At 42.1% G+C, this 14,724-nt stretch overlaps 1 protein-coding gene across 1 annotated transcript; it reads left to right on the forward strand.

Moving 5' to 3' along the window:
• The first annotated feature begins 1,646 nt into the window (after nucleotides 1-1,646).
• Nucleotides 1,647-9,795, forward strand: LOC147640092 (pentatricopeptide repeat-containing protein At5g27110-like). The gene has a single exon (XM_086777007.1). The coding sequence runs from the start codon at nucleotides 1,674-1,676 to the stop codon at nucleotides 4,581-4,583; it is 2,910 nt and encodes a 969-aa protein (XP_086633133.1). The 5' UTR covers nucleotides 1,647-1,673; the 3' UTR covers nucleotides 4,584-9,795.
• Nucleotides 9,796-14,724: the final 4,929 nt, after the last annotated feature.

Below are 14,724 nucleotides of genomic sequence, written 5' to 3' on the forward strand. Positions count from 1 at the left end.
TCCAATGGCAAGGGTTGGGGCCATGTCACATCCAATGGCAAGGGTTAGGGCCATGTCTTCACATCCAATGTACCTAATTCCCTATCATACTACTTTACCAAGGCACTCACGCCATGAAATGTTCAAGCCATGCTCTCCTTTAGCCTCTTCACCAATGCCAAAGGTACCCTCTCAATATATTAGATTCTATAAGCATTTTGGAATTGAAATTTGAATATAACCAAGAGCTTGTAATCAAGTATGTGAGAGAGTTTACTTACAACATAGGCATTTATAGTTGCATGCCAATACGATCAATCTCATTACAAGAGTTTAATGCCATGGTGAAGAAGCTTGCAAAGGTGAACTCCAAATGGTTAGTCTTCTTGATAATGATGTAACCTCAAGTACTTGCCTTGTACACTTTCCAACGTTAAAGCCAATCCTTCAATGCCAAATATGCATGATAGAGACCAAAAAAATGCAAAAATCCATGAAGAAACTCATGTTCTTGATCAAATGAGTGGAGAAGATTGAGCATTGATGTCCATTAAGCTTGGTTAATGACGATTAAGACTACAATTAGTGAAAAAGATGAACATAAACCCTGATTTTTAAAGATATGGCCCAAACTTGCAAGAGGGAATGGATGTGATCAATGATGCAGGTGACTTTTGGCTTGATAGATCATTAATGTTATTAATTTAAGATTATGATGATGAAAAAGCTTAATCTTCATGAAAACCCTAAATCTTGATGCATTATATCGAAATTTTCTTGAGAAATGTAACATTCCGCTCATACAAAAGTAATGGAGTGTAGAGTGGGCAAGAAGTATTGAGCTTGGATGAAAAACAGCACAAATCATTAGAGCAATAAGGTGGTCAAATTGACAAAGCTTTAGATAAAAGAAAACGTGCAGCTGCCGTACTGGTTTCATTAGAGATTTCGATGTCGTTTTGTAGTCCCCAACCTTTCCAAATGGTATGGCAAAGCCTCCCTTGCTTAGCAATGCTCGCACAAGAGGCTACAAAACCCTAAAACACACAGGCATAGCTCACGAATGCAAGAGGCAAACCATATCTCACTATTTTCCTTTTCTTAATATTTCGCTTTCATATGTGCAATTGGCAAAATTTATAAAAAAAAATCCACACCCATGTCCAAGGTGCCCATTGGGTAAAGATTTGGCCAACTTGTCCAATTTACTTAATTTTTAACCCTTTTATGCACGGTGTGACTTCAAGATCACCATAGCCATGATTTCTAGCATCCCAACTTGAAACATTTCCATGCTTGAACCAAGACTTTCAAGAAAATGTTCGGAAAGATCAAGAAGATTAAGAACCCATACCTTTTCTTGATTTTTTTTGCAAGAAGTTTAAGAAAGAAAGAAGAAAAAAGATGAATAAAAGGCTTGGTTCTTTATACCAATGCAAGAAAGAGTTGCACTCAATGAGGATGGAGTGCCAACAAAGACCATCTTTTGAGTACAACTACAAAATTTTCTTTGCATAGAAAAGGTAGACCTCGAGATGAGGATTGCCCTACTACTATAAATCTCGTTGTTAAATCTTAATTATATTTTTTCAGCTTATAAGTGAAAAGTGTGTGTTAATAATCCTTCAAATAGTATAAATACAATTAGACTTACAAAACAAGTGTGGCTAGTAATGTGTGCGCACATCTAAGGTATGCTCAGGGGGGAGCTGCTAGCGTTAAAACCTTCTGCGTCCTCTTTGCCTCTGATATCGGGCTTCGTGCGAGAACTGCTACCGACTCTAAACCTGCGCATGATCGCCATAGCCAGCAAGACGACCGAGCTCTCTGCTTTACAGTCCACACAAAATCAAAGCTTACGAGACCGTGCAAGATTGAAGCACGCTCTCGATCTTCTTAAGAAGCCTGATTATCGCCTAAACCCAGCTGCCTATGCCTCACTCCTTCAATTGTGCGGAAATATAAAGGCTTTGTGTGATGGTAAGCGCATACACCATCACTTAAGCAAGATTAAATATGATAAAGACTCGTACATTGGGAGTTTTCTTGTGCAGATGTATGCCAAATGTGGTGTTTTTGATGTTGCACAAGAACTACTTGTAACCATGAAAGAAAGGAGTGTTTATCTATGTAATTTTATGATCGGGACGTATTCCAAGCATGGATTAGGCCATGAAGCCATGCGTTTTTTTGAACAGATGGTATTGGAAGGCATGACCCCTGACAGGGTGACTTGTGTCAATGTTATATCCCTATGTAGTGGCCATGGAACCCTATCCCAGGGCAAGAGGTTCCATGCGTGCATATTCTATATGGGATTCCATACAGATCTTGTTGTATCAACTGCCCTCATCAGCTTGTATGGCAAGCTCGGCAGCATTGAGGACGCACGGCATGTCTTTGATGACATGGCTGAGAGAAATGTGATATCTTGGAATGCCATGATTGACGCATGTTCCCAGCATGTATTTGGAGTGGAGGTTTTCCGACTTTTTGAACAAATCTTGCAAGAAGGCCTGCTGCCTGACAAGGTTACGTTCATTGGCATGATTTCTGCATGTGCTGGGACCATTGCTTTGAGTGAAGGCAAGATGATGCATGCCCGCATCGCGCACAGTAAACTTGAGTTGGATGTAGTCCTTGCAACTGCCTTAATCAACATGTATGGAAAGTGTGGAAGCCTTGAGAATGGTCAGTGTGTGTTTGATATTCTGCCAAAGAAAAACCTGTTTTCATGGAATGCCATGATTGCAGCATATGCTCAACATGGATCTAGAATGGAGGCTCTTGAACTTTTTCATCTCATGATGAGGGAAGGAATTGTTCCAGACAAGGTAACTTTGGTCAGCATTCTCTTAGTGTATGCGAAGTGTGGCCAGCTCGATGATGCACAGCGCATCTTTCAAGAAATGCGAGACCGTAATGCAATATGTTGGAATGCTATGATCACAGCATTTGTCCAGCATAGCCAAGATAAGAAGGCCATCGAACACTTCTACCAGATGCAGGGAGCAAAAGTAGCTCCAGACAAGGTTACATTTTGTAATATTCTTTCAGCTTGTGCCAATCAGGTCAAAATAGAAGCAGGCAAACAAATGCATAGCCATATTATATATTGTGGTTATGAGTTGGATCCGTATGTGGGAAATGCACTCATCAACATGTATGGAAAGTGTGACAGTGTGGAGGAAGCGTGGTACATCTTTCAAGTGATGCCATTGCATGATGTTGTTTCTTGGAATGCCATGATAGCAGCGTATTCACAGCGTGGAAAATTGAAGGAGACTCTTCAAATGTTTGACCAGATGCAGTCTGAAGCAGTGATGATGGACACAGTAACCTTTATTGGCATCCTTGAAGCAATTCAAGGGGCCCTGGCTGAAGGCAAGAGGGTACATACCATAATCACTCATAGTGGGTTTGCATCAGATGACGCTATGGTGACTGCTCTTGTCAATATGTATGGGAAATGTGGAAGCCTGGAAGCTGCAAGAAGGTTGTTTGATGATTTGCCTGAGCAAAGTGTTGTATCATGGAATGCAGTGATCAGTGTGTATGCTCAGCATGGGCAAGGCGAGTGGGCCCTTCAACTGTTTGACGAAATGTTGCAAGTAGGAGCAACTCCCAACAAGATTACTTACATCAGCATCCTTTCTGTATGTGCAAGTCTGGCTGCCCTTACCAAGGGCAAGCATATCTACACATACATCTTGCATAGCAAACTAGAGTCTGATGTTGTCATTGAAACTGCCCTTGTCAACTTGTACAACAAGTGTGGCAGGTTGATGGATGCACGAAAAGCATTTGATGAAATGCCTGAACAAGATGTGGTGGCATGGAATGCCATGATTGCAGCATATGCCCAGCATGGGCATGGTAAGGAGGCGGTCGAGCTGTTCTATCAAATGCTGCAAGATGGACATGTCCCAGATGCAGTCACCTTTGTTAACAGTCTTTCAGCATGTAGTCATACTGGTTTGGTGGATGATGGCCGCTTCATTTTTAACTTGATGAAGCAAGGGTATGGCATAAGTCCAGCGGTAGAGCATTATGACTGCATGATTGACCTTTTGGGGAGAGCAGGCTGTCTGGAGGAGGTTGATGACTTGATAAAAAAGATGCCATTTGGGCCTTCTATGATCTCCTGGATGACTTTGCTAGGTGCCTGTAGAAATGAAGTCGATGTGGAGCGAGGAGAGCGAGCAGCACATTGTATGTTTGAAATGGATCCAATGTATGATTCACCATATGTGATGCTATCAAACATTTATACAGCAGCTGGTAGGGAAGAAGATGCAGAAAATTTGATAAACGTAATGAGGGCCAGAGGCATACTGAAGAGACCCCCTAACAGCTCAATTCAAGTGAATAGAATGGCAGATGAAATGCTTGTAGACAATAAATTGCACCCTCAAGGGACAGAAATTTACACGCAATTAGAAGAGTTGGCTGATCAGTTAAAAGAATCAAGGTGTGCTTCTGATGCAAAGTTTGTTTTCAATAGCAAGGAAAAGAATAAACCTACTTTCTCTGTTTATAGTTTAAATCTAGCAATTAAGTCATTAACTTCCTTGACAGGAAACTTGTTGATATTACTCGTGTGAGGGGGGAGAGAAGGCTCATTCTCTCTCTCTCTCTCTCTCTCTCTCTCTCTCTCTCTCTCTCTCTCTCTCTCTCGGCGAGGGAGAGGGGAGGAGGGAGAGAGAGAGAGGCATGCTAGACTTTCCTCCTCCTCCTCCTCCTCCTCCTACTCCTCATCAGTATCACCATCATTACCAACACCAGCATGGTACTCCCAGGTCGTTGAGTGGTTTGACACACGTGGCCTCTAGATGGACCACCCCTTTTCATTATCCGCATACCTGGAGCTTTTACGGCAAGAGATCAACTGTATTATTCGGTTGGACTTGCTAGGGCTTCACATATATTGGGAATGGGTGTCCCCGCCATAGCTTAGCAGGAATCTCTAGTTCTATAGAGACCACTTCTTGAAAGCTTCGGAGGAGGGATTCATTGAGGGCCCAGGATGCATACAAACACATCACATCCCATGCGGATAGCGATTAGTCAGCTCAGGGTATCCTCTCACCGCCTTAGAGTGGAAACTGGTAGAGCTGAACACATCTCTAACTGCAGAGTATGCACTACAGAAGAGGTGGAGGATGAGGAGCACTACATGTTTAGATGCCAGGTCTACTATGAGATCCGAGGGAGATTCCACTGTCACGGGTGATGCACTCTCACGGGTGATGCAGTTATAGGATCAGAGATGCCGAGGCATGTTCTTGATGGAGCTAAGACGCCATAGAGAGGCAGTATAGAGCAGCATTCACAGATGGACTCAGCAGGACTCATCTGACTATCATCATATATTTCTGACATACATTCCCATACCGCAAAGGCCACCACTCAGACACAACCCCTACCCTGGGGCTTACTAGTGAGATGGCTCGACTTTTAGTTCTTTTCTTTCCATGGCAGTATCGTATCACCTTCACCTTTTGGCCTCATAGACCCTTTGGGTCTTTCGTAGACGTTAATATTAGTTTGTTTGTTTCTTTCTTTCTCTCAGCTAGCCATTTAGCTCAGCTTTCCGCTCCTTGCTTGGCGTAGCCCCCCATCGCGGAGGTACCACATGTGGAAAGCTCTAGGTAGTCTTCTTTCAGCCCTAGCACTGCATAGGAACAATAAGCATAGACAGAGAATAGAGAGATGGCTGTATTTTCAATATATTCATAAGAGTACAAAAGGTTACAACATCTTGGCCTTAGGCTTTCCCAAAAATCCTATCTAATGAACGACTCCATAGGGGAGCCAGTTGATTCTACAATGAATACGGAAATTCCTTTTATAGGCTCATTGGCTACCCAGTTCAATTGGCCGACTGCTATCAGCCAGGTTTAGTGGACATAAAAATCATTTAATACTCCACTGACTTGAGTTAGATCTAGCGGACTCCATCTGTGTCCACACTAAGCTCATTCTTGAGCCTAGCAAATGCCCTAACCCTAGTGTTTATCTGCTGCAAATCAGGGATTAAGCCTGGGACTAGCATGTCCATGTGCATGCACATGACATCCCCTTTTGTTAAACTTGATGATGGGATTCCAACTTCTAACCGTGGACAACTATAATCATCCCTTGTCTCCACATATGGTCTCTTGTCATTCTTTCCTTCAACCTTAGGTCTCTGAATCCACTCCAAAGCTGATGTAGAGATTTGTGCATCTGTTCCACTTTGTCCTCTTGCCTTCTTGCTATGTCCTTGAACACAAACATGAATCCTTCTTCTTGAAATTGATCCTGGCACCCTTGACTACACCCCTTGGATGAACTTCATCCCTTGAAGTGCTCCATAATAAAAGCTTCTAGAGCAGCCCCAACTGGCTCTCATGAACCTCTCCCCTTGGGCTTTGCCTGACACCAACCAGCTTCTGTGAGTCGTGATACATGTTGCATTTCTCTCCTTGGACCTCTGTACTTGTTAACCACATGATAACTATGTTCGCACACTTATGTAAAGAGCACTCGCACTATATTCAAAATCCCATCATTTGATGAGGAAAACACTCTAAAGACGCTCCTAGGTCTTGAGCTTCAAAGGACAGATAAGAGGATCTCAGTTAATTGGCCAAACTATAAAGAAAAGCCTTGTAACTATGTTTCAAGTGCCTTGCATCACTTACTCCCGGGTGGTCTAGTAGAAAAAGGCTTAGAACTATAAAGGCCAATTTCTCTTGTTTGTAACCCATTCTCCCATTTATGCAATAGAATTGGAGTGTTCTCTCTCTCTCTCTCTCTCTCTCTCTCTCTCTCTCTCTCTCTCTTGCAACTCTAATCTAGCATGTGTTATGCTTAGAGTTAGAGTTTGGGTGTGATTAACGCTAATTGCTCGTTCTCTCATGCTTCTCTCTTGCTTAAGTGATTAGGCTATCACCGCGATCAGCTTCTGCGGAGATCCCACATGATCTATGTGAGAGCGGTTGCACTACTCATAGGATTAGGAACCGCCTTGCCTTGACCTAAATCCATGCTTAGACCACTCTCATTAGGTCACAATTAGTGAGAATTAATACTAATTGGGTCTCATTTGTCTAATTATTTTTCTTTTGAGTGGGTTAATTAGAGGGTTATTTAGAAGGGTTAATTAGAGATCCACATCATTGGATTAGCCTCAACATTGTTAATTATTTTTCTTTTGAGTGGGTTAATTAGAAGGTTATTTAGAAGGGTTAATTAGAGATAACCACATCATTGGATTAGCCTCAACATTGTTAATCATTTGCCTAAATTTTTCTCTTTTGAGTGGGTTAATTAGAGGTTTATTTAGAAGGGTTAATTGGGAATAATCACATCATTAGATTAACCTCAACATTATTAATCCACCTATCAAATTATCATCTCAAAACTCTTTACCATTAAGGAGTAATTAGAGAGCAAAGAAAGAGAGTTAAAGGCTGATTAACAATGAGATTAGGATGGATTAATTTTTAGTTAAGCTAGAGAATCTCTAGATTAGTTGAAAACCACTAATTTGGAGTTCACCTCTAACTTTAGCCTTAGTTGCTTTGCTTGTCACCTCAGAGCAAAGAAAGAGAGTTAAAGGCTGATTAATAGTGAGATTAGGATGGATTAATTTTTAGTTACGTTAGAGAATCTCTAGATTAGTTGAAAACCACTAATTTGGAGTTCACCTCTAACTTTAGCGACGTCAGTGACTTTGCTTGTCAGTTGGGTGTGTGTTAATCCAACATCTAGCAAGATTACCAGATTAACTTCTTATAATGGAAGGATTACTATGGGAGTTTCTTCGCGAGTGTATGTTGTTCAAACTGGATTTGTCATGATTGGGGATTGGAGTTTAGCAAAGAGTCATAGAGCGCTCCTCAAGTATATTTTAGGGGTTGGGAGTCTGACAGAGGTTAGTTGTAGAGGCAAAGACTGATTGCTGTGCTTGCCACCTCACGTCCTTTTGGTGCTCCCACTGAGGAGCCCATTTCAAGTACCTTTGGTGTTGCCAATTATGTTCATATGGCTCAAGATTTTCCACTTTTCCATGGGTTGCCACATGAAGATGCCAAAAAAATTGTGGAGCAGTTGGAGATTACTTGTTTAATCAAAAACAGGCAAGAGGCTGTCTTTATGCTAAGAATTCTTTGTTATTTCTTATGAGATGAGGTGCGACAATGGTTGAAGGGCTATGAAGGTTCTCTTTAAGCACATCCTCCACACGAGCTCACCTATAAAGCTACAAAGCAAGAGTTTCTGCAACATTATCAAAAGACTAAGGATCCTAATAAAGTGTGGCATGAAATTCTGGGGTTAACTCAGAAAGACAGAGTGGACATCTATGTGCATCACTTTACAAAATTGTGGGATAGGTGGTGTGTTGCTCTAGGAAGTGAAACCCCTCCTACCATGTTAAAAAAGGATAGGTTTATTGTGCTGGTCTAAGAGGGAATTTAAGGTTGAAAGTGGAATTAAAAAATATTCAAACTTTTGAGGAAGTTATGGAGTTAGCTAGGGAAAAAGAATGAAAGAAGATTAGGTTGGGTTAGCTTGGAAAGGAAGTAAGCCATGGTATGGAAAGGGAAAAGTGAAGAATTTAGTGCAAACCTCACTCCAACTGTTATAAAAATTTAAAATGATGATGAATTGAGGAAATGCATGAAGTAGTCAACCTTTTCAAGAACCTTAGCCTGAACCTGTTAGGAAGTGGAAGAGGAAGAGGTAGAGAATATAGGCTGCCTGGTCTAGGATATGAAGCACATGGTGAAGGTCACAGTGAAGGAAATGGTGAAGGTCACAGTGAAGGAAATGGTGGAGGTAGAGGTAGGGAAATGCTTAGAAGAAGGTTTGAACCCTAAAATTGTTTTAATTGTAGTGAATGGGGCCATACAAGCCCTAATTGTGATAAGCCTTCTAGAAGGGGGGGAGATATGTGCCCTTTACCCTCAACTTTGCCTAATCGAAGTAATGATTTTGCAGTGGAAATCAAGGACCAACCAAGCTCTAGTGGTTTAACACCCGAGAAGAAAGGCAAAGTAGTGTAAGCTCGACACAAGTGAAAGAATCAACCAACAAGTCATGTCATGCGCATGAAAAGAACTCGAAAGAAAGAATCTGAAGGTGACCAATCAAAAGCCAAGAAGGGAAAACAACAAGAAGAGGCATCGACAAGCAAAAAGAAAACCAAACCTAGAAGACACTATCAAGCAATAGATTTGCCCTTAGGAGATGGTCAAGCAAGCTATGTGCTAAAGGAGGATCTTCTTAACAAGAAGGTGGACATATCTTATGGACAACTCATGGAGCTCTATCCAAGACTAAGAAGGGAGTGGAAAAGGTTGGCGAATCCAAAAGGCAAGGAACCAAAGAAAGGCACTGTGAAGGTGCACTCCCTAGAGGAGCTTCCCGATATATGCCCAGTTATTGACACCTAGTACAAAGGTCAAGGTATGGGACAAGCATACATTGATGGGGGTGCACAGATATGTGTGATTACACAATCTTGTGTGGAGAGGCTTGGGTTAAAGACAAGTTTAGGATTCAACTCGCAAATCATGCTAAAGTAAGGTGCTTAGGTATTCTCAAGGATCTTGATGTAAAAGTGTTTGGTGTAAATGTAAAAGTAAATTGTCACATTATGCCTCCAAGGTTGGGTGCTTTTCCTTTGATTTTAGGAAGGACATGGCTTAGGTTTGTGGGTGTAATTCAAGACTGAGAGAAGGGTACAATTACACTTAATGATTAAAAAAGGATGAGGAAAAAGTAAAGCATGATTCGCAAAAAATTGTTAGGAAAAGATGATGAAGAGGAAGGGAAAAACATTGAGAGTGAGAATGAGAGTGAAAGGGAAAGTGATGAGGGGAGCACAAGTTCATATGCAAGTGATGTTGATGTGTCCATGCTTGCTTTGGAACCCATGAATGAAGGGAACATAGGACAAGTGATGGGTAATGAGAGAAGATCTTTTGAAGAAATTGAGGAGTTAAAAAAGATGTAAAGGAAGACTTTGCTGACAAAATGTTAAGTATTGAGCTTACTTCTATTGAATAGCATCAATACAAAATCATGTTACAAAAGTTTCCTAATCTTTTCATCACATCTTATGAAGAGATTTGGGGCTTCAAAAAGGAGAGGCTCTTCATATTGAACTCAAAGAAGATGCCAAGCCAGTATGCCAAAGGCTAAGGCCTTTGGGAAAAGGTCAATAAAATGCACTTAAGGAAGAAGTGGAGAAGTTATTTGTTGCCATATATATAGGCAATGATGTGTGTGAACACACTTAGGATCGCCGGGGTACTTTTTCCCTTTTTAGGAAGTTTTTTCCCCTGGCTTGTATATACGCCCATCATTCTAGGGCTAACTTATCTTTTGTACATTGACACAATCTATTACATTGTGTGTTGTGTACATTCTTGCTTCTTCTTCTCCAAGCTTTGTGTCCTTTCTTGCAACCCTAATTCCAACAATTGGTATCAGAGCAGGCATCGGCTCCTAGGGCTACGCCGCTAGCACCCTCCGACTCATGTTCTCCGATTGAGGTGAGCTTTCACAAGCGCTTGTTGCAGGTCCCTATACTCTAGAGATATGCCCATAGGGCTTTGCATTCTCAGAAATTGCATCTGACGTCGTTTCGGGCTCCGTTTTTGCATTACAAGTTCTGCACAGGTGTTTTCGTCATTTTTTGCAGAAATTTCGACTGTGCAATTTTTTACAAAACAGGCATACGTATTCTAATGTGGACCGTGCTCCATAGCACGAGTTGTTTTCTGTTCAGTCTTTGCTTCATTATAGGTAGCTTTTGCATCAGTTTCAGTCAGTGGCCATGGCTGATAACAGCAATGATGTATTTCGCATGTTGTCTCTCTGCTGATGACAAATTGGATGGAGACAGCAACTACCCACTTTGGGCATGTATGATGCAGAATGTTTTGGTTGCAAAAGGAGTGTGGAACACTGTGCAGGGTATGGATGTAGGTCTAGGTTCTGTGGATGTAGGATCTGTTGCTTGTGCAGGGTATGGATGTATGTCCAGGTTCTGTGGATGTAGGATCTGTTGCAGGGTATGGATGTACGTCCAGGTTCTGTGGATGTAGGATCTGTTGGAGGATGTTGCAGGTTCTAGCAGCTCTACTGTTGCTGCTATTTTACCCACTGATGAACAAGCTCGTTGGGATGGTAAAGATGCGCAGGCTCATGCCTTGATTGCACTTTCTATCAAACGTAACATCACTCCACATATTCGTTCACCTAAAACAGCAAAACAGGCTTGGGATATTCTAGCTGGTTTGTATGCAGGTCGTAACGAGGCAAAAATCTCTTACCTGTGTAAAGAGTTAGAATCGAAGATTATGCAGGAAGATGATGACATGAAAGTTTTTCTTGCTGAGATTAAAGATCTCAAGGAACAGTTGATTTCTACAGGTGAGATTATTCCTGATCATTCTCTTGTGCAGACTGTTCTTGATGCTTTACCTGAGTCATATCAGATTTTTGCTTCCACGTGGAGACTTGTTACTGAGGATAGACTTGATGTTATCAAGTATGATACTTTAGTCAACAAGCTCTTGCAAGAAGCACAGTCCAGGCAAAACAGGGCTAGGCAGCGTGTAGTTAATCAGGCATTTTTTGATGGCCAGCAGAGAAGAAGTGGTAAGGCAGCCCCTTCCACTGTTTCTTCTCCTATTAGTAGGTCTGCAACTTCTTCTCCTTCCACAGGTAGCAACAATAGGTCGGAGAAGACTCTTGATAAAGGTAAGAAAAAGATCAAGTGCAACTATTATAAGGCAACTGATCATGTCATTAAGAATTGCCCTAAGCTAAAGGCTAAAGAGGCAAAGAAGAAAGAGTCAACTGCAGCCACAATAGCGGATGCTTCTACAAATGCAGATTCTGCAAATCTTGTGCAGGATACAGAATGGGCGTTTAGCGTGTATTGCCAATATGATCCATCTGTACATGATGCATGTTTGTTGGCAGTTTCTGTTGACTCTTATGTATGGTATTTTGACAGCGGTGCTACAAAGCACATTACCTCGCATTGTGATATGTTCACTTGTCTTGAGTATGTCCCTAATGGGAATACTGTCACATGTGCCAATAATGCTTCTTACCCAGTGAAGGGCATTGGTAAAATTATACTTACTGCTGCAAATGGCAGCGCTTTCACACTTTCAGATGCTTTGTATGTGCCAGGGATAAAGAAGAATCTATTGTCTGTCTCTGCGCTTGCTAGACTTGGACTTGTAGTCAAATTTGTGGATGACAGATGTACTGTTCATGATTTGACTTCTGGTGATACGATTATTGTATCTGGCACCTTGTTTTGTGGGCTGTATAGGCTCAATTCTTATGACAAGTATGTGGAAGATTCAGCAAATGCAGTTTCTGATGAAAAGGCAGTTTCAGATGCAAAACTATGGCATGCTCGTTTTGGTCATCTGAACTTTGCTAGTTTGCTGCGTTTGCAGAAATTTGATATGGTTGCTTCATTGCCCCCTCTTGAGGCACCATTGAAACATGTTTGTGAAGGCTGTATTTTGGGCAAAATGCAGCGTTCTGCGTTTCCAAAGGATGGTTCTGTGCGGGCCACTCGCAAATTGCAACTTGTACATAGTGATGTATGTGGGCCTATGCAAACTCCGTCACTTGTAATTCGTGACTTTCATTGATGATTACTCAAGGCATGCATGGGTATATCCACTGAAGGCAAAGTCCGAAGTGTTTTTGTGCTTCAAACAGTTTTTGCTTATGGTTGAAAATGTATCCAATTGTACTGTGGACACCCTCCGTTCTGATCGAGGGGGGGAGTACATGTCTAAAGAGTTTGATGCATTTTTGGCTAGTCGTGGGATACTAAACACCAATGTACAGTGCCGTATACCCCTCAGCAAAATGGTGTTGCTGAGAGGAAAAACAGGTCACTTATGGAGATGGCATGATGTATGGTCAAGAGCCAAGCTTTGCCACATGCGTTTTGGCTTGAGGCTGTCATGTGTGCTGCATATGTACTCAACAGGTGTCCCACTAAGGCCTTGCAGTCTATTACTCCATACGAAGCTTGGCATGGCAGGAAGCCTTCTATTGGTCACTTGCGTGTCTTTGGTTGCTTGGCCTATGCTTTAGTGCCTGTGTAACAACGTAGAAAATTGGATGATAAGGCTGTCAAATGCATTTTTGTTGGTTACAGTGCTGAGAGCAAGGGTTACAGATTGTATCATCCGCAGTCAAAGCGTATCTTGATTAGTCGAGATGTTGTTTTTGTGGAAGATGCTGTGCAGCCTTTGTTATCATCTACCAAAGAGACAGGTGTGAGCTCACGGGATGTATTTGATACGTTGTTGCCTCTATTTACAGGTGGGAATTCAAATGTTCTGCTCATCTGATCATTCCTAATCATTGTACTTGGGTTGGTGTGGGCCAGTAAAGCCAAGGCCAGTTTTGGGAGTGTGGGGTTTGACAATAGTTGGTGTTAATGGGGTGTGTGATGTGTTGGGTTTAAGTCATTATGCTATGCATATGTTATCACTGTGGAAGTAAGAGGACAAAGACAATCTTGCATACAATGTTACCATATTATAGTAGTGATGTGTGTGAACACACTTAGGACCGCCGGGGCACTTTTTCCCTCACTAGGAGGTTTTTTCCCCCGTGCATTGTATATACGCCCATTATCTTCTAGGGCTTGTAATCTTTCATTTTTGGCACTCATAATACACTACTGTGTTGTGCTCAAGCTTCCTCATCTTCTTGAAGTTGTGTGTGCATTCCTGCAACCCTAATTCCAACAATTGGTATCAGAGCAGGCTTCCTCCTCCTGGGCAGCATCACCGGCACCTGCCGCTTCATCTCCTCCGATTGCGACGAGGTTTCACGAGCGTCTGCAGGTTAGTATATGCCGTGGGTTAGCCCGTAGGGCTTAGTCGTTTCAGAATTTTGATCTGAGGTCATTTCGCCCTCCGTTTTTGCATTCCAAGTACTGCACAGGCAAAATCGTCCTACTTTGCAGATTTTCTGTCAAGATTAAAATCTGCAGGACAGGTGCCCATTCGTCTGTTTTGGGCTGTGCTACATAGCACAGGTCGATTTTATACAGGTTTTCCTCTTACAGACAGCATTTACATCTAGTAGTACAGTCATTGGCCATGGCTGACAACAATGATGTATTCCGCATGTTGGCTGCTGAGGATAAGTTGGATGGCACCAACTATCCATTGTGGGCATATATGATGCGACATGTATTGGTAGCAAAGGGGTTATGGAACATTGTGCAGGGTATTGATGCACGTCCTATTGTGGCTGGGAATGCTGCAAACACATCAGAAACAGGTACTGTTGATGATGGTGCAGGCACAAGTGCTGTTGCAGCTGTTCGAGAACCACCACTTTCAGCAGAGCAGATTCGTTGGGATGGTAGAGATGCGCAGGCTCATGCCTTGATTGCGCTGTCTGTCAAACGTACCATTATCCCACATATTCGCTCTTGCAGGACTTCTAAGGATGCTTGGGATGTACTTGCCACATTGTATCAGGCAAGAAATGAGGCTCGTGTTGCTTATCTCCGAAAACAGTTGGAGAGTGAGCATATGAACGAAGGTGATTCTATGGATAGCTTTTTGACAAAGATCAAGGATTTCAAAGAGCAGCTCATTTCTGCAGATGAAATCCTGTCAGACAGTTCACTCGTGCAGACTGTTTTGAATGGTCTACCAGATTCTTATCAGGGTTTTGCTTCCACTC

The sequence above is a fragment of the Cibotium barometz genome, chromosome 3 (genome assembly GCF_041138505.1).
Source record: "Cibotium barometz isolate CiBa-2024 chromosome 3, ASM4113850v1, whole genome shotgun sequence".
In the NCBI taxonomy this organism is placed as follows: Eukaryota; Viridiplantae; Streptophyta; class Polypodiopsida; order Cyatheales; family Cibotiaceae; genus Cibotium; species Cibotium barometz.